General features: G+C 40.8%; 1 protein-coding gene across 1 annotated transcript in view; it reads left to right on the plus strand.

Moving 5' to 3' along the window:
• FREM2 (FRAS1 related extracellular matrix 2) overlaps positions 1–19,585 on the plus strand; it is a 164,061-nt gene that overhangs the window by 75,367 nt on the left and 69,109 nt on the right. Inside the window, exons 4-5 of the mRNA XM_042903796.1 lie at positions 4,265–4,495; positions 18,473–18,598. Of these exons, the coding sequence (XP_042759730.1) occupies positions 4,265–4,495; positions 18,473–18,598 (357 nt within the window). The remainder of the gene's footprint in view (positions 1–4,264; positions 4,496–18,472; positions 18,599–19,585) is intronic.

Consider the following 19,585-nt stretch of genomic DNA (forward strand, 5'->3'; position numbering starts at 1 on the left):
TTCCCAATACCTTACATAGTCAACCGTGTGAGAGGAGTGTCATTATATCCCCCATGATGCAGGTAAAGAAACAGAGAGGTTGTCATCCTCCCAAAGCTACTAAGGAGTAGAGCTGAGATTTGGCCCCAGGGGTAACTTTCTTAACTACCACACTATGGTGCTTCTGAAATCCCCCATAACAGAGGAAGTTCATAACCTGCCTGTGGTCCCATGGCCACTACGTGGCCAAGGTAGGATATGATCTGTTCTCTCATTCCAAAAGTGCCTTGCTTACCCTCCATGCCATTTTTCCACACCAGAGGAAGAGCTGCAATTGTGGTTTTGCTTAGTAAATCAAAGGAATATGGTTTGTCTAATAATTAGTTCTCTTTGAAAAAATAAAAGCATAAACTTAAGCCCAATTTATAAGCTTTTTGATTTCTAGAATTTTTTGCCCCATCTAATAATGTTATTTATAACAGGTATGATTTACCAGCTGAATATTTGTATCTCAAATTAAGAGCATGTTTTGAACGTTGTGTGTACTTTGCTGTCTCATCTACCATGTTAGATTAAAGCTTGGACTAATCTGTGTCCTCCACAGTCTACACACCATTTCTTCATCCTTTGTTAAAATGGGCACCTAGGGGGCGCCTGGGTGGCTCTGTCGGTTAAGCGTCCAACTTCAGCTCAGGTCACGATCTCGTGGTTCTTGAGTTCAAGCTCCGCATCGGGCTCTGTGCTGACAGTTCAGAGCCTGGATCCTGCTTCAATTCTGTGTCTCCCTCTCTCTCTCTCTGCCCCTCCCCACTCATACTCTGTCTCTCTCCCTCTCTCAAAAATAAATAACCATTAAAAAAAATTTTTTTAGGGGGGCCTGGGTGGCTCAGTCGGTTAAGCGTCCAACTTTGGCTCAGGTCATGATCTCACAGTCCATGAGTTCAAGCCCCGCGTCAGGCTCTGTGCTGACAGCTCAGAGCCTGGAGCCTGCTTCAGATTCTGTGTCTCCCTCTCTCACTGCCCCTCCCCTGCTCATGCTCTGTCTCTCTCTGTCTCAAAAATAAAAACATTAAAAATTTTTTTTCTTTAATTTTTAAAAAAATGGGCACCTATGTAAAGGGCCCTATGGAGGTATGAAATATTTAGTATGTGTCCACCTACCCTCAGGTTTAATGCATCTAAGATTTACCTGGATCCTGTTAAAATGTTGATTCTGATTCAGTGGGTCTGGGGTAAGGCCTGGAATCCTGCATTTCTAACAAGCTTTCAGATGTTGTTTATGCTGCTGGTCCATGGATAGTAAGTAACTGTATCCTGTACCAGGATAGACTAACACTACACTCAGAGTAGGTACTGTGCGTTAATTATAGAAAGGAAATCTTTATTTTTGACCCAAAGCAAATTTAGTATTCCATCTAAGTCTTATTTTACCCTCTAAAAATATGACACGTCCTTCTTAATTTTACCTCATGTTTGAGAGGCATAAGTCTTTTTTCACAAAATAGAAATCCATTCCTCTTTGCTTGGCAAATCAACGATCTTGCCTATTTATAATTTACATCCAATCAGAAATACTTTATAAAGTCCATCTAAAAAAATTATATGTGTTTTTAGCAGCAACCATGAAATTTGGTATGACAGTCTACATTTTATCAGGTTGGATAACTTGATTATCACTTAGTAAGGATGACTAGTTGGAACTAGTGGACATTCCTTGTATTATACTCATTCCTTTTTTTAAATATTCTTTTATTTACTTTTGAGAGAGAGAGTGCACATGGGAGAGGGACAGAGAGAGAAGGAGAGAGAGAATCCTAAGCAGGCTCCACACTATCAGTGCGGAGGTCGATGCGGGGCTTGAACCCACGAACAGTGAGATCATGACCTGAGCTGAAATCAAGAGTCTGGTTAAGACTCTGGTTAAGACTCTGGTTAAGAGTTGGACGCTTAACTGACTGAGCGGCCCTATACTCATTCCTTTTTATTTTTAAACTGCCTTTTGAATCTCTAAGAAAATAATGCATTGTTGGCGAAACAAAACAAAAGTGGTTATCAGAGAGCAAATAGCAAATTCTTCTGCTGGCCCATGCCACTGTGGCTAGATGGGTCAATGAGCAGCATGTGTGCTGGAACCTCATAGAGAATGATTCCTCTCATCATCCATTACCTTGGCAGTGAATCATGGCAGACCCAAGAGGTGTTGACAACCTGTCTGTGTGCATTAGGAACCAAAGAGCTAACGGGAAGTCTGCAACATTCAACAGGATACGTAGTGCTGGAATGCCTGGTTCTGTGCCCTTTTTCCTCCTGATATTAAAAAATCATGTTTTACCTACTATTGAAAAAAAATGAGCTATTTTTATCTCAGTTGCTTCTGAGAGCTATAAGACAAAAATATTTTATTAAAAATTTTTTTTTAACATTTATTTATCTTTGAGAGACAGAGAGAAACAAAGCAGGGGAGGGGCAGAGAGAGGGAGACACAGAATCTGAAGCAGGCTCCAGGCTCCGAACTGTCAGCACAGAGCCCGATGCAGGGCTCAAACCCAGGAACCGTGAGATCATGACCTGAACTAAAGTCAGACGCTTAACCGACTGAGCCACCCAGGGGCCCCAAGACAAAAATATTTTAATGAAATGTTTATTTTCGTTGTCATTTTAAGATGAAACTAACAGTCAGATGAAAATATTCAGATTCATCTGATGTAAGCACCATTATTTAAAAATAAGGTAATTTTTTCAATTAAATAAGAAATGCTACAAACACTTTATTTTCAGGCTTAATTCTAATAGTCACAAGATTTTATTTCCCCCCTTTAAAGCTGTCTTTCCTACAAATTTTTCTCAAAATGCCAATATTTAAAGAAATTTACTTGAAAATTATTCTTTCTAATGTTTTTTTGAGAGAGAGAGAGAGAGAGAGCATGAACAGGGGACAGGGGAGAAACAGAGAGAGAAGGAGACACAGAATCTGAAGGCGACTCCAGGCTCCAAGCTATTGGTGCAGAGACCAACACGAGGCTCAAACTCACAACCATGAGATCATGACCTGAGCCAAAGTCAGACGCTTAACTGACTGAGCCACCCAGATACCCCTATCTGAAAATTATTCTATTAACATGGCTCATTAAGAGGTTTTGATTCAGCACTTAAGGATATACTAGTACAAGTACAAAGTGGAACAAGTACGAACTACAATTTATAATTTTTCGATGACATTGGATTTGTTAACTGTTGACTGTTTATAGATAACGTGTGACTTGAGAACATGATATCGTGATGGTGAAGATCCTCTTGTAATGTAGTGAGAGACTCAGAGGTCCTTCAGCCTTCCCAGCTAACTGCAATTGACCTTGAGTTGAACCATCAGAGTGAGCCCAACATACTGCTCATAGCAATCACATATATTTAGCTCTCCAATTCTGTTCACATGGTTTCATGGAATTCTGAAGTGTTAAACACACACACACACACACACACACAAACCTGGATGTGGTCATATTGACAATCACTGAATTATATTCTTTTAAGGATCTTAGTCCCAGTAAATGTGGAGAGAATATTGTAATTTTTTTTATTATTGGCCATTTACAACTTTGATTATCAAAGAATTCTTGACTCACAGAGTTCCTTATTTTCTAGTTAGAGAATTTTTCTTATGTTTTTATCATATGGCACATGCAGTATAACACATGTAAAAGTAAAAGTGAAGAGTTTTTTGGGGCACCTGGGTGCCTCAGTAGGTTAAGCATCTGACTTTGGTTCAGGCCATGATCTTGCAGTTCATGAGTTCGAGCCCCGCATCAGGCTCTGTGCGGACAGCTCAGAGTCTAGAGCCTGCTTCGGATTCTGTGTCTCCCTCTCTCTTTCTGCCTCTCCCCCACTCATGCTCTGTCTGTCTCTCTCTAAAAAATAAACAAACATTAAAAAAAATTAAAAAAGTGAAGAGCTTTTAAGACTGAATGAACTGTAGGAATAAGAATATTTGCAACATGAATATTAATTTACTGAGCCTTGCTTTACAAGAGGTTCTAACACAAACACAGTTCAAAGAATATATAGCAAAACCATCATGAGGTAAGAATAGAACAGAATCATGAACCCCCAATACCTACAGTAGAACCCTTTTACTGTGGCACCTGTACCCCAATCGTCCACCTCATGGAATCAAAGCTGGACGTAGTGGCAGGCAGAATAAATAACACGCAAAAGGTTAACGACAAGGCAAACTTCAATAATCCAATTTAAAATGAAGCTAAGAAAATGATACCATGTTTTTGTGAAGGTATCGGCACAAGAGATGGGACTGCAGAAAAAGACAAAGACTTCAAGGGCAAAGCACAGAAACAAGTGCAGTTCAACCCAGGCCAGACCAGGGCCACCTGGAGAGTGCGGATCATGAGCGATGGAGAACACGAGCAGTCGGAGACCTTCCAGGTGGTTCTCTCAGAGCCTGTGCTGGCTGCTCTGGAATTCCCTGCAGTGACCACGGTGGAGATTGTTGACCCCGGAGATGGTGAGAGCTGTCGACTTGTTTGTCTCGTCGCTGTTGGGTTTTTAATGACAAAATACCTTATAAAGGAAGTTTTAAATTCAGTGTGTGGACTTTCTATGGGGGAGAATGTTCTAGACTCATAGTTAAATATTCTCACGTATGCTGATGGGAGAGGGAAGCCAAAAACTAATAAGGGAAGCTATATCATTTCAAGTAAATGAACTACGTAAGCTGATATGAATTATCAGCATGTTCTTTCTCTTACTGTAATTCTGTTCTTTAGAATCAATATTGCTCATCTCATTTTTCTTGAATTAATTCATTACTTTTTAAAGTCTTTTAAATGTCTTTCAAAGTGTCCTTTAAACAAAGAGTTTAAGAATCAGACCATTTGGGATTAATTTGTTCCCCATGTTACACTTGATTGTTCAAGTGTTAGAATTTTTATCAGCCAACGGTTTTCACTTGGCTGTGCGCCTCCACATTTGTTACATAAAACCCACCAGACCTATCCCCACTCTTTGGCGAATCGTGTCTTAAATCACTCCTCTTAATTTCTATTAGATTATGCTTTTTTGTCAGTGCCCACCTTTGGCTGATGTTGGTAAAAGTGAACCTCACTGCTTTCATGTGTAATTTGACCTATTCCCTCCCCCTTGCCATCGTTCTAATTTCTAGCTTGTCTCCGTGCAGTCAGGAAAGGAAAAAAAAGAAAAAAAAAAGAAAAAGAAAAAGAAAGAAAGAAAAAGGTTGAATGGCTTTTGGAGGGCTGGCATTTATTCAAAGGTTGGAGAGAGTCTTCTAAAGCTGAAATCCTGTCAGAAGCCAGACGTGACTTTCTTTTTAACTGCCAGCCTACTTTATTTTGTCAGTCAGAAAACTCTTAAATTTTCTCTGAAGATACAATCTACTGAGTACCTGAAATGGAGACCTGTGTGGAAATCTCTGGGTTAAAAGACTGAACCTAATTAGAGAGAGAGCATAAGAGAACTGGGCTCGGGGTCTGTTTGTTTAACTAACATCTCTCTTTTAGTTAAATATGAAGTTCAATTATGCTTCTAATTCCTTTAAAGAACAGTTGGCATTTAATTACATTTAGTTTTATCTGCATTATCTAGGCATGAATAATTAAAGTTTCTTCGAGTCTTAAGTCTTGAATAAGTGGTAGCATAATAAAGCTTCTCTCTTTTGAACCAGCCCATGGCAGCTTTAATACACATGAACTGGCCCATCAGTTAGAGTTTGTTTGAAGCCATTTCTTTCTTTCTTCATTTTTTTTTTAAGTAAGCTCTAGGTGCAATGTGGGGCTTGAACTCACAACCCTGAAACCAAGAGTCACATGTTCTACCCTCTAAGCCAGCCAGGCACCCCTGAAGCCATTTTTTGATATTTTATTTGCCAGTTGGTATAATTGTCATTGTTTACCTTAAGGAATAAGTCACTTAAACTCATCCGTCCCTTTCTATTTCTCAGAATAGGGTAACACTCTATACTCTGTACCCATTGTAGATCTGAGAAGTGGAATATTAAAATATGTACATACAACACACACACACACACACACACACACACACACACACAACTTTGCCATAGTGCCATTTAATGTAATGGTCGTCAAAGTTGTTATAGAATTTTCTAGATGACATTCAGCCCTAGTCATTCCAGGCCATGATCATTCCTATGATAACTGACAAGTGTCTCATAATGCCTGGTATATTCCATGTCTTGTTGAAGACCATTGGTCTTAAAGTTATAAGATCTGAGTTTGATTCCCAATTCTACCATTTCTAGTTTTATGACCTTAATCAAATCAAACACCTTTTCTTAAGATTTAGTTTCCTAATGCACAAAATAAGAAAAATTAATGTCTCATGTTGCATCATTCTTGTGAAAGAATTCTATAAAACATAAAGCACAATACTGTTGTTATTTCTAGTATCACAAATAACATTGTTAGATTTCATTTTAAGAGATTAAAGAGCCCTTGTTCCTCACCATTAAAGGGTCACTCTCCCTACCATTTCAAAATTTTAACTGTTTCTTTCTACACTCTCTTGTAACTCTTCACATAGAAATTTGCTAGCCCTAGGAACTATTATGCCTCTAACCTCCCCCTCTATGTATTAGTTCTAGGTCATGTTATGAGATTCTATTTTGCATGCATTCAAAATGTGTTCAGCTCGTATGTGTGCTGGGTACAGCGCTATGTGTTAGGGATGCAAAGATAATAGGATAGAAATCTTTCTATCAAAGAGCCTATGGTCTAATGGGAAAGAGAGCCTTACCAATAAATGATTGCAATAGAATGTGATGTGATGCAATAAAGTATAAACAAAGTGTTATGGCAGCAAGAAAAGGAAATAACCACCACTGCTTCATTTTAGTCTGGAAATGGTTTGTTTACTAGCCAGTTAATAAAAGAGCTTTTCCCAGTTCCTTACTTACCCATAACAGCTACAGATAATGATAATAATTGAAATTCATCACATACTCACTACCGACAAACAGCACAATTAACACATTTTATATACATTCTTTCACTCCCTCCCTATTACCTCCATACTTGTAGACCTGTGCACCATTTTAGGCATTTTACTTGGTGTTTATAGAATACTCTCAATTTTACATGTGACAAGTTTTAGAATACTTGCTCCCATGTTTTGTGACAAAACAAACAAAACAAACAACTTACTAACATAAACTCTCTCTTTCTACACACACACACACACACACACACAAGCATATACATACATACATCCTGAATTCTCACATGTTCATAATTATACTCTTATAATACTCTATCCATGTATATTTTTTAACTTACATAGTTGTGATTTAGGTAAAGATTTTAAATGACTCTGCGTTTAAAAAAAATTTTTAATGTTTTATTCTTGAGAGAGAGACAGAGCATGAGCGAGGGAGGGGCAGAGTGAGAGAGGGACACAGAATCCAAAGCAGACTCCAGGCTCTGAATTGTCAGCACAGAGCCTGACATGGGGCTCAAACTCAACGAGCCGTGAGATCATGACCTGAGCCGAAGTCGGACGCTCAACAGACTGAGCCACCCAGGCGCCCCTGACTATGCGTTTTATTCAATACATGAGTATCTACATCTACTGCGGAGATATGACATACACTTAAGTAGTTACTTATCTAGACTCAAGTACTATTCAGTACCCATATGGATGTTCTGTAATATGTCTCATGCCTCCAGATGTTTTGAATGTCTGGCTGGGAACACATGGTTCCAAGAACACAGCCTGGTTTCTGGCTGGAAAGCCAAGCTCTATGATCAATAGAAATGACCATTCTCTAAGGAGTGGGTCCAGTCACTATGTCTTCCTGCATCCTGTGTGCAAGAAGGCAGCCTGCCTCAAAGGGCAGTCACCACTGGGAGCAAGTGCACCCCATTCCTCATCCCTGGACACCCTGGGTGGCCATGAATAGAAGGGAGCTAATCTCCTACAGTTCACATGCAAATCTCATTGCCATGTTGGTACTTGCCCTGCCAGTGAGAGAGGGGCCATGCAGGGACAGCTCAACTGTCAGATGGGACTTCAGAAGCCCACATTTTTGTCTAGAACGTATTTTTTGAGATCTTTTTTCAGTTTTTTTAAAAGTTTATTTATTTATTTTGAGAGAAAGAAAGAGAACCAGCTACAGTGGGGAAGGGCAGAATGAGAGAGGGAGAGAGAGAATCCCAAGCAGGCTGCATGCTGTTAGCCACGAGCCTGATGTGGGGCTCAATCCCACAAACCATACAATCATGACCCAAACTGAAACCAAGAGTTGGATGCTTAACCGACTGAGCCACTTAGGCACCCCTAGAACAGACATATTTTGTCACATGAAAAAAGAGAACTGAAAATGGAGAACTTTTCCTTCTACTTAACAAAGTGCTATGGGCACACAAAAGAGGGACACACCATTCTGCCATGATTGTAGGGATCAATAGCTTTCTAGACAAATGGGGTCATTTAGTCATTTATTGAGTAAATCAGTCAATTCAATGTCCTCAAAAATTGAAGTCTGCGGTACAAAGAGGAAAACTAGAATAAGAAGAAAACAGACTGCTAAACAGAGATGTTAATCTCTCTTTGGCATACTTCCCTTGTGCCAGGTTCTTGTGACCTTGGAGGCACTCCCATGGAAAATCTGCTCTTATTGTCAAGATTTTTACCTTACTTTTCAGTCGTCTATCACTGTTATCTTTCCTTGTTTCAGTTTGATTCCACAGTCTCCATCCTTTACAAATGCAGTTCCAGTTGGGATGGGTTTTAAAAAAATTTTTTTTAATATTTATTTTTGAGAGAGAGAGAGAGAGAGAGCAAGCAGGGGAAGAGTAGAGAGAGGAGACACAGAATCCAAAGCAGGCTCCAGGCTCTGAGTTGTTAGCACAGAGCCTGACACAGGGCTTGAACTCACAGACTGCGAGATCATGACTTGAGCCAAGGTCAGACGCTTACTCGATTGAGGCACCCAGGCGCCCCGGGAGGGGTTTTAAAGTGTATAAACCATTTAACTTGTTGTCTGGATGAGGAACCTGAGAAATAGTGCCATCCTTAAATCTCTGCCTCAATCGACCACTTGGTCGATTGGTTGTCTTTAGCGTTGTCAGAGATGGGTGAGATTACCCTTTATCTGAGGGCGGTAACAATTAGCTGTGGTGGAAAGACCCTCTGCGACGAGGCTGGACTGAATCAACAGCAGACAGCAGATGGCCATAAGACAAGAAGGGCTTTGAAGAAATTTCGGGTCACTGTTACTCCTTCTGCCCTTTTTTTCTAACCTAACCCAGAGAATTCCAAAAGGATTATTCCATAGGCCAAGGGTAAGATAGTAATCACAATGCCAATCTCTACCATATTTGAATATCCACGGTTGAGCCAGACCCTGCATTAGGAGCTGGGCAATCATATCTCATGTAAACCTGTGATTGATATGTCAATTTCCAAATCGGATCTCTGAGGCTCAAAGAATGTATTTCCCCAAAGTCCTCTGCTAATAAGTGCCAGAACCCAGTGTTTGAATGTATATAGATTTTTTTCTACGAAGCCCTTCTCTCTATTCTCTGAGTTTTACAGTCTTCTGTCATTTCTTGTGACCGAAAAGAAATAATATCCTAATTAAACCACATGCTTTGCCAACAGCAGCATTGTCTCACCCATTCTTGTATATGAAATGAACAAACAGACCCAAGAACAAAGTGATTCCTTCTCTTCTTATTCTATTAATTTTCCCTTTATATATCAAGCCAAAAATATGTTAGTATAGGTGAAAAAAACCAAGTATTCTAGAAAGATAATCAAGACTGCTTCAGCATTATGTGTCTTTACGTTCAACAGCTGTTTATTGAGTTTTTGCTACATGCCAGGAATTCTGCTAAGAGGTAGGGATGCGGGTGCTACAGTGAAGAAGGCATACTAATTTTGAAAGGGTATCATTAGGTGATTACACTCCACAAAATTATTATAACTAACAATGTACAATGTTATGTGCTGTGATAAAGGAGCAGTCAGCACCCACAGGAGAAGCCTGAAAGAAGATTCTCGATTTCCTGTTTATTCGGTTCCCTAACTGTCAGACATAACACCATTTCTTCTCACTCTGAGAAGCATCTAGATATTAATTAACATTAAGCATTTTCATTTCTGTTAAGAGGAAAATAGGTAAGAGCTAAAACTTATTTTATATTAAGATCCCATTCCTTTTTTTACCTTGTATAATTTCTAACCAGAGTAAATTAGTTTTTTGTACTTTACTAGGAGACTACAACCTCAGATACAGGTATTCGAGTACAGATACCGAACATAGATGTCTAAAGTCCCTAAGTATTTCGTGCAGTTATTTACTATGTACATACTTGAAGTATCTGCAAACTTCTGATTGAAAGGGGCTCGTTCTGATACCTTTATGATACCAAAAATCAACCATGAACCTAGGGAATTAAATATTTGATCTGTGTAATCATTTTCTGTATGACGAGATTAGGTTAATTCTGTATAATATACAGTAGAGAATAAACATACCATTCCAAAGAAAAGTAGAACTTGTATGTCAAGAATGCTAATCTTATTGGCTACAAAGAAAAGGCAAACTTTTGTGTGCTGAGTGAGCCAACCCGTTTCATGCAGTAGAATTCAGATGACATAGGCTGTAACATGAAACACAAACATTAATTATTCTTTCTAAAAGTTTGTACTGTTGTCACAGTTGACATAGGGAGATCATTGGCTAGCCAAATTTGAAGGTCCAGAATTAATGAAATGGTAATCCACGGCAGCTATGACACCAAAATGAGAAAGAAGCAAGAAAAAATTCAATTTCAGTGAGAGTGGAAGGTTTTTTTTTTTCCTTTTTGAATCCTGTTGCCGTGAAGCACAGGTCATTGTCTTAAGAGAAGCAAACAATTTGAAATACTGGCTAAAATTACAGCACACATCTGTACATTTCTGGCACCAAAAGGTGGATATGAAAAAAAGGTGGTATAAAATAAAGCCATTTTAGTGTTGTAAAACTTCCTGAAAGTTTCTACATTCACAAAATAAAAACTTTTAATGATATGCACAAAGATTACCCTAAGATTCACTCTTACCAACATTTGCCTAGTGCTAAAGGATAATTTTTGGATCTCACGGCATCCTGATATGAACTTGTAATACTTACTATCATGTGGGGTGCCTGGGTGGCTCAGTCAGTTGAGCGCCTGACCAGCTCAGGTCACGATCTCACGGTTCCTGAGTTCGAGCCCCACATGGGCTCACTGCTGTCACCGCAGAGCCCACTTCTGATCTTCTGTCCCCCTCTCCCTCCTCACTCGTGCTCTGTCTCTCAAAAATAAATAATAAAGAACATTAAAAAAAAAACCCTTCCATTAAAAAAGACACTTGTAAGCATGTTATTTAGATGTTTTCATTACTCTCATTTGTGTCTTTTTCAAGTCCCTGTTGAATTAGCCTGTACTAATTACTATGTCTGTTTGAGAGTGAAAAACAGACCGTAGAAACGTGAGAGAGCTGTCCAAGATCAAACGTATCAGGGACAGACTTCCTACTCGGTGCCACTTGTCGAGCAGGCTGAGGACAGCATGGTAGCCTGAGGAGGTACCGGAACATCTTCTGTGTTAACTTTTGAATGTCCCAGACTTTCTAAAGACAACAAACACTCAGTGCCTTTGTCCATGCACTGCCTTTGCTTTCTCTGTTCTATTGTAACAGAGATTTTTTAGAAGATAATTTGTTCCATCTTGGTTTTAGTAGAATCTGTTTTTTGTTTTTTTTTTTAATCTGTTCAGTATAATTGAGAAAAGACTGGCATGAACAGTAGCTTTCAAATGTAACTACAACTATTTTATTTCTGAGAACAAAAGTCATTTTTGGCCAAAGTTACAGCACAGTCAAACCTAAAAATAAACACTGCAATTACAGATCAAAGCACTCGTTACAGTCGAGTTGCAATGACTAATGACGAATGCATTCACTTTACTCAGCTTTATCTTTGCACTTACAGAATGATGAAACCAATCTGAAACTATAAAAGTAACACATGTTCATTGTCAAGAATTCTGAAAGATTTAAAGAAGTAAAAGCCAGGGGTGCCTGGGTGGCACAGTCGGTTAAGCATCTGACTCTTGATCTCAGTTCAGGTCGTGATCTCACGGTTCGTGTGTTTGAGTCCCACAGGGGGCTGATGGTGTGGAGCCTGCCTGGGATTCTCTCTGTTCCTCTCTCTGCCCCTCCCCTGCTCACGTGTAACCTCTCTCTCTCTCTCTCTCTCTTCCCCCCCCAAAATAAATAAGTAAACATTAAAAAAAAATTTTAAGAAAAGGAAATAAAAGTCACTCATAGACCTACTGCATGGGAAAGCCAGTGTTAAGGGTTAGAGAGGATGACCCTGTAGTCATTTTTGTCTACGTATCTCTATTTACTTAGCAGAGTTTACTATTTCTATAATACCACTCTTGCTTTGTCTTTCAATGAACACCCTCCCAGAGACTGCTATGGTTTCCATCTAATGGGCTCGTTGGGATCTGACATATGATATGCTGCTATATTACATAATACAGGTATTATATTCATAAGCATATTATTGTACATTTATACATGTCACTTATATAATACTTCTGTAACTTTGTCAGTATGACCATCATGCAGATTTTGTTCCTTACATAACACTTTTATGAGTTTATATATAGAATTCTATGAATACATTGGATGTCTAAACAAATTTTCAAATACTTGTTTTTAGCTTCCTTTGTTCTGGTTCTGCTGTCCCCGCCAGCTTTTTAGCAGTAATTTATGTCTCTTATAAGCTCAGTTGGCCCTTCTGGCATAAGTCCAGCTACCGGCCGTTCTGAGCGCTCTTCTTTTACAAGTGGATCATAGCAGTTACTATCTTGGGCTTTGAGATGGACTTCTTGGGTTCAAGTATGGGTATCACTACCTACTAGCCTAAGCTTCGGCTGGTTTTGAACCTCTGTGTGCCTCATGTCCTCAGAGATAAAATGACAATCATAATAGTTCTTTTGTGAAAGGATTGTTGCCAGGATAAAACTAGCTGATATGTGTGAAGTGTTTAATGTTTGTTTATTTCTGAGAGAAAAAGAGAGGCAGAGAGCAAGTGGGGGAGGGGCACAGAGAGAGAGAGGGAGACACAGAATCCGAAGCAGGCTCCAGGCTCTGAGCTGTCAGCACAGAACCCGACACGGGGCTCGAACTCACGATCTGTGAGATCATGACCTGAGCTTAAGTCTCACGCTTCACCGACTGAGCCACCCAGGCATCCCTCATGTAAAGTGTTTAGAATAGGGCTTTGCAAATAATTAAGAATCCCATACATATGAGCTAATCATTTTTAAGGCTGATAAAAAACAAATGCCACTTTCAGGGGTTTTAAAAAGTTATGCTTACTTGAGGCAGTCTGTGTATAAGCTCTCCTGTATATATAAAATGAGGTTGAAAAATGATATGAACTGGAAAAACCTAGCAGGAAAGCCTTTCCTCATCTCGCCTTTTCCAGTTTCTCCCATAGATGCACATTTCTGCCCACATCAGGTCAACGAAAGACCTAAATGTGGTGCTGGACCTGTTTACCCTGTTTCAGACCAAATGTAGGAGTGAGTTTCAGAGCTAAAAGCAAGCTCTGGACACCTGGGGGGAGAGAGAGAGAGAGAGAAAGAGAGAGAAAGAGAGATCTTCCTTTTCTTATAAAGATACTAATCCCAAAATGAGGACCCCTCCCTCATGACCTCATCTAAACCTAATTACTTCCCAACTGTCCCCACCTCCACATATCATCACTTTGAGGGTTAGGACTTCGATGCATAAATTTTGAGGGACACATTCAGTCCACAGCAAACTTTAATAAAGAAACAAAACTGGGGCCCCTGGGTGGCTCAGCCGGTTAAGCGTCCAACTCTCGATTTTGGCTTAGGTCGTGATCTCATGGTTGTGAGATGAGCCCTGAGTTGGGCTCCACACTGGTGGAGTCCGCTTGGGGTTGTCTCTCTCCCTCTCCCTCTGCCCCTCCCCCACTCACTTTCTCCCCCGACCCCCAACAAAGAAACCAAACTTTCTGTAATATTTCTACGAATGCCATTGGAGTAAATGACCTGAGGACTGCCAAAACCTAGGTGGTACCAGACTTAATTTCCATGAAAAGAAACTCATTGGAACTCATTGAAGACCCGACTTGAATATTTCATGGCACCTTGTGTATTTTTTCTAATGAAGCGCTATGGTAATTTCTATATTGAAATTTTATGTTTGGTAAAATCCCACTTCATACTAGTAGGAATAATTTTGCCCTTAAAAAAACTCCTCTTATAAATAAACAAGATATTTCTCTAGATGTCACTCTGTTCCCATTTACAGCAAACATTTTTAAGTGTCTGTGCCTGCTGTCTTGTCAGTGTCTCTCCTCCGATTCCTTCAGGCTTTTGTCCCCTCCACTCCGCTGAAACAGTTCTTATAAAGGTAACCAGTAATTTCCCTTTGCTAAATCCAATGATCGATTCTCAGCTTTCTTGACTTGTCAGCAGCACTTGAGACATTTGATTGTTCTCTGGGTTTTTTTTAATGTTTTTTATTTATTTTTGACAGAGAGAGAGAGACACAGAACACGAGTGGGGGAGGGGCAGAGAGAGAGGGAGACTGAATCTGAAGCAGGCTCCAGGCTCTGAGCTGTCAGCACAGAGCCCGATGCGGGGCTAGAACTCATGAACCACAATATCATGACCTGAGCTGAAGTCTGACGCTTTACCGACAGAGCCACCCAGGGGCCCTTTCATTCATTCCCTGTTTCTGAAAACACTTTTTGCACTTGACCTCCAGTATCCACACACTCCCTCGGTTGTTCTCATCCCTGGGACCCCTCCTCAGCCTGCTTGGCTCAGCCTTCCTTATCTCCCTGACCTCCACCTGCCCCAAGGTTAGTGCTTGGATCCATTGTCTTCTTTATCTACAATCCCTCCCTAACTGATTTTATTCGGACTCAGACTTCACCTACAGCAAAATGCTGGTGCCTCGCACTTTTCTATTTTTCTATTTCCAATCTGGACCTGTCCACTGAAATCCAGGATTGTATGCTCAGCTGGCTCATTTGGCATCTCAGCTAAAATTCAAACCTCAATTTTAATATGCCCAAAATGAAACTCCTGATCTGCGCCCCACACCTGATTCTCCTGCAGTCTCTATAAACAGCAGTTTCATCTTTCTGGCTGGTCAAGATAGCAAAGCTCGGAATCACCCTTGACTCCTCTGCTCTCTCACGTACCACATCTGATCCGTCGGAAAATTCTTTTGGCTCTTCCTTTGTATGTCCTGCACACAGCCGTGTTATCCCAGCTCCACTGCCGCCGCCTGGTCGTCTGCCGTGATCTCTCTCCTAGATGGCTGCAAAGCCTAACTGAGCTCCTGGCCAGCTCCTGGGCCCTCAGTGTCTTTTTATCTCACAGCGGCCAAAAATAACGTCCTTAAGATATGGCGGCCTACAGCATCCCCGTGTTTAAAGCCTTCTCATGCTTTTATATTGAGAGCTGGTTGGGAGTACCCAGAGACAATGGACAGACCACGTATTAAAATACAACTCTGACCTACAGCCTACAGTAACTGGGAAGTGAAACCACAGCCTCTGTCCATAGCAGTCAGCCCCAGATGGTCAAAATTTGATCAATAACTGACAGCTTCCTTCATTTTGCCCTCATTTTCAACTTAAGAGCGACCACAGAAACCGGATGTGCACCCCTAACTAGTCACACAGGATGCCCCGCTTCTAGTTAGCTTGCCCACAGCTTCCCTGTACCCCCAGCCTCCAGCCAGGGCGCCCCTGCATCCTTCCCTTGTTCCCGCTATACAGTTTTCTCACCCCTCGGCCTGCCTTTGAGTCTCTGCTAAAGACAAGTGATAGTGGCCGACTCCTTTGTTATGGCGCAGTGAATAAATGGCCCGTGCTTGTTTTCATCCCATTGGTTGGTCTTTGATTATTTACACAATATTTTACTCCCAGTAAGACCCGACATCCTCCCAACGATCCTGAAGTGCCAAGTGATCTTCCCAGCACCCACCCCGTCACTGCTGCTCTGGTCCCACGTCCTGCCTTCTCTTTTTTACCCCACTTACTCAAACCACATTGGCCTCCTGGACATTCCTCGTGCACACCCGGCACACCCAGGCCTGAAGCCCTTTTCACTTGTTCACTCCTTTGCCGAGAATTCTCTTCTCTAAACTATGTATGTAAGGCATCTCATTACCACCTTGAAATCTCATCTCAAATGTGACTCTGTCACAGATACTTTCCCTTATAACACAGGCGGACCGTGGCACATTCCCCTGCCTTAGCCCCTGCCCCCTTCAGCACACTCTATTTTCTTCACATAACTCATTACCTCCTGGCATACTACATATTCTTGTATATTTGTTTATTTTCTTCCTCTTTCCCAACCCCAAATAAAATGAAAACTCCGTAAGATCAGGAATTTTGTCTCCTTCCATATCCCCTCTGCCTAGTAAGAATGTCTGGCAAGTAAAAGTCACCCAACCAATGTTTGATAAAAGAATAGTTATAAGACCTTATATCCACCCATCATTTTTTTAGTGGTACCATTTTTTAAATTGGCGTATCAATGAGAATCTCAGAAGAAATAAACCACATGCTCATTTTTTTTAATGTTTATTTTTGAGAAAGAGAGAGAGAGAGAGAGAGAGAGAGGGAGAGAAACAGAGTAAGTGGGGGAGGGGCAGAGAGAAAGAAGGAGACACAGAATCTGAAGCAGGCTCCAGGCTCTGAGCTGTCAGCACAGAGCCTGACGCGGGGCTTGAACTCACAGACCACAAGATCATGACCTGAGCCGAAGTCAGATGCTCAACTGACTGAGCCACCCAGGCACCCCCACATACTCATTTTTTTTATGTAATAGCTTAAATTAAATTAAGTAATTTTAAAAGAATGTAATAATATGACTATTTACAACATTGAGGTCAAAGATTAGGAAACCACCAGGCATGGTAAAGTGCCCCAAGGAATAAGAGTGGGCACCATTACCACCTCTAGGCCTGAGGGAAAGGGAAGAAGACGTTAGCTGAGCCCAGAGAGTGAGCCTGAGAGTTCAGCGGGCACCATGACCTTTACTTGGGGGAAGGGGTGCGGTCAGCCCTGAACCCTGAGGGAGCCAGGGGAATGAATGCCACAGACCCCATTCTGCTCTTGACCTCCAAGTCCTGCCTGTGCTTCCCTTTGGCTGACCCAACTGGAAGCCAGAGCACAAGGGAAACCTTTGATGTGGTTCACAGTAGTCAGCTCCTGGGGGACCGGGCAGGGTGGAGAGGACGGAACACGGACCTCGAGCGGCCTGTGTCTCCTGTTCCAGTGGTCTTTTATAATCGTGAAAAGCAAAGTGGCTTACTGTTTTAAAAATAACCATGAAGCGTTTTTTTTTTTTATGTGTTTGTGAGACTTGCAGTGAAACAGACTCCCAGTCAAATACCAAAGTATCTATTAGGAGTTATCATGGCAAATTATTGAACTAAATGTCATCCTGAACTAAACATAGCTTCACATTGAACTGTATTTTCAACAATTTAATTATGTCATTCTGTTATTTAGTGGGCCTTTCAACTACCTTAAAAATGAATCATTTAGACTTATTATAAAAATATAATATTGTATACTCTGCATCGTTATTTGTCTAGGAGAGGAAGAAAACCACAGGTATGGTCCTTATAGCTGATAAATAGACTTGAGATAAAAAGAGTACTAGAGTTGGGGGGCCTGAGTGGCTCAGTCGATTAAGCGTCCAACTTCCACTCAGCTCATGATCCTGCAGCTCACGGGTTCGAGCCCAGCGTCGGGCTCTGTGCTGACAGCTCAAAGTCTGGAGCCTGCTTCAGATTCTTTGTTCTTTCTCTGCCCCTCCCCAGCTCATGCTCTGCCTCTCTCTCTCTCTCTCTCTCTCTCAAAAATAAACATTTTTTAAAAAACTTTAAAAAAAAAGGGTACTAGAGTTAGACATTACAAGGTTTGAGTTTTAATTTTGACTTAACCAGAAAGAGGCCTTTGCAAATAAGTTCAACTCTCTGCACCCAGGTTTCTTCATCTGTAAAGTACGAGGTAGGACAAGGTGACTTCCAAGGTCTCTTCTGCCTCTAAAATTTGTCTACACCATTGGAAGGTGTTGATCTGTCAAGTGAACAAAGCTGTATTTAAAGGAAGTATGTCAGCAGCATTTATTAATTGAGGAAGAAAGCAGTTACCAGAGATTTTTATCTATTTATCTATTTTTGCAATGTTGAGTCTTATTTCAAGGCTAGGAATTCACTGGCCCAGAGCCTGCATGCTTTATACCTGCTTTTGCCCCCCTCTTCTCTTTCCTTCCCTTCACACGGTGGCATTCTCAAAGAATATGCAAGTGGGAAAGTTGACGATTAGAGCAATGTTAATTTGCATAGGATTGCTGAAGTTCAGATAAAAGTAATAGTGACTGTGATTGTGTGTTCTCTTTAGAGTCGACTGTATTTATTCCCCAGTCGGAATACTCCGTTGAAGAAGATGTGGGTGAGCTGTTCATTCCCATCCGAAGAAGTGGAGACGTGAGCCAGGAATTGATGGTGGTCTGTTATACGCAACAAGGTAGCTTGACTTGCCAATGAACTGAACTGTCCCTGCAAAGACATAGAAATAAGCCTCTTTGACATGTTGGAGCCAGAACATTATGCCTTGAGGGGTATGTTTTATTATTCCAGTTTTCATAAAGAAAAAAGCTGCACTTCCCCAGAAGTCTTCCTTCACTGTTACACTTCTGGGGACCTCTTCCAAGAGGGCCTGGAAGGACTGCTGTTACCTATCAAAATACATCTGATTCTTGTGGTTGCTTATCCCAACACTCAAAGCCATTTGGAATGTAAGAAATTGAAGTCCCCTTTCCCCACCCAAACCTGATCAAGTGGAAGAGGGTTATTTAAAAAAGAGAGAGACAGAGACAAAGAAATGCATACTCAAAAGAAAATCCTTGTAAACTAGCTTGAAACTCATTTCAACAGAATTTCAGAATGTTTCTTTTGCTCATTAGTAAGCCTCCTCTGAAAGATGATTTTATGTAATACCAAATTAAAATATATAATATTCATTAATATACTAAATACTTTCCTAGGAAACAGGTAGATTTTCTAAAAATGTAAAAGAAAAGGTCAAAAGGTCATATGTGCAGTTGATATCTGAGCATTCATGAAAATTCCCATTAATGTGTGTGTGTGTGTGTGTGTGTGTGTGTGTGTGTGTGTGTGTATATATATATATGAATGGGAAGATAATAAAGAATAGTGGTCAGAAACACAGACTTCAGGGTCAGCCTTGGGCTCTGGGTCCCAGAGCAAGTGATTTAACCTCTGTAAACCCCAATAGTGTGGTTGAGAGGGTTAATCAGGCAATGCATGTAAAGCACTTGGCACTTTGCCTACACACAGTAAGCATTTGAATAGTCGAAGCTATTATTTTGTGATATTGTGTTGTTCCGAAAGACCAGTGGCAGGAAGTAGAGGAGAAAACACTGGAAATGTAATACTCTTTGTATGTTTGAGACCACTGTGAAGGTGACGCGTAATGCTAGAATACCATGTA

The sequence above is a fragment of the Panthera leo genome, chromosome A1 (genome assembly GCF_018350215.1).
Source record: "Panthera leo isolate Ple1 chromosome A1, P.leo_Ple1_pat1.1, whole genome shotgun sequence".
NCBI classification, from domain to species: Eukaryota; Metazoa; Chordata; class Mammalia; order Carnivora; family Felidae; genus Panthera; species Panthera leo.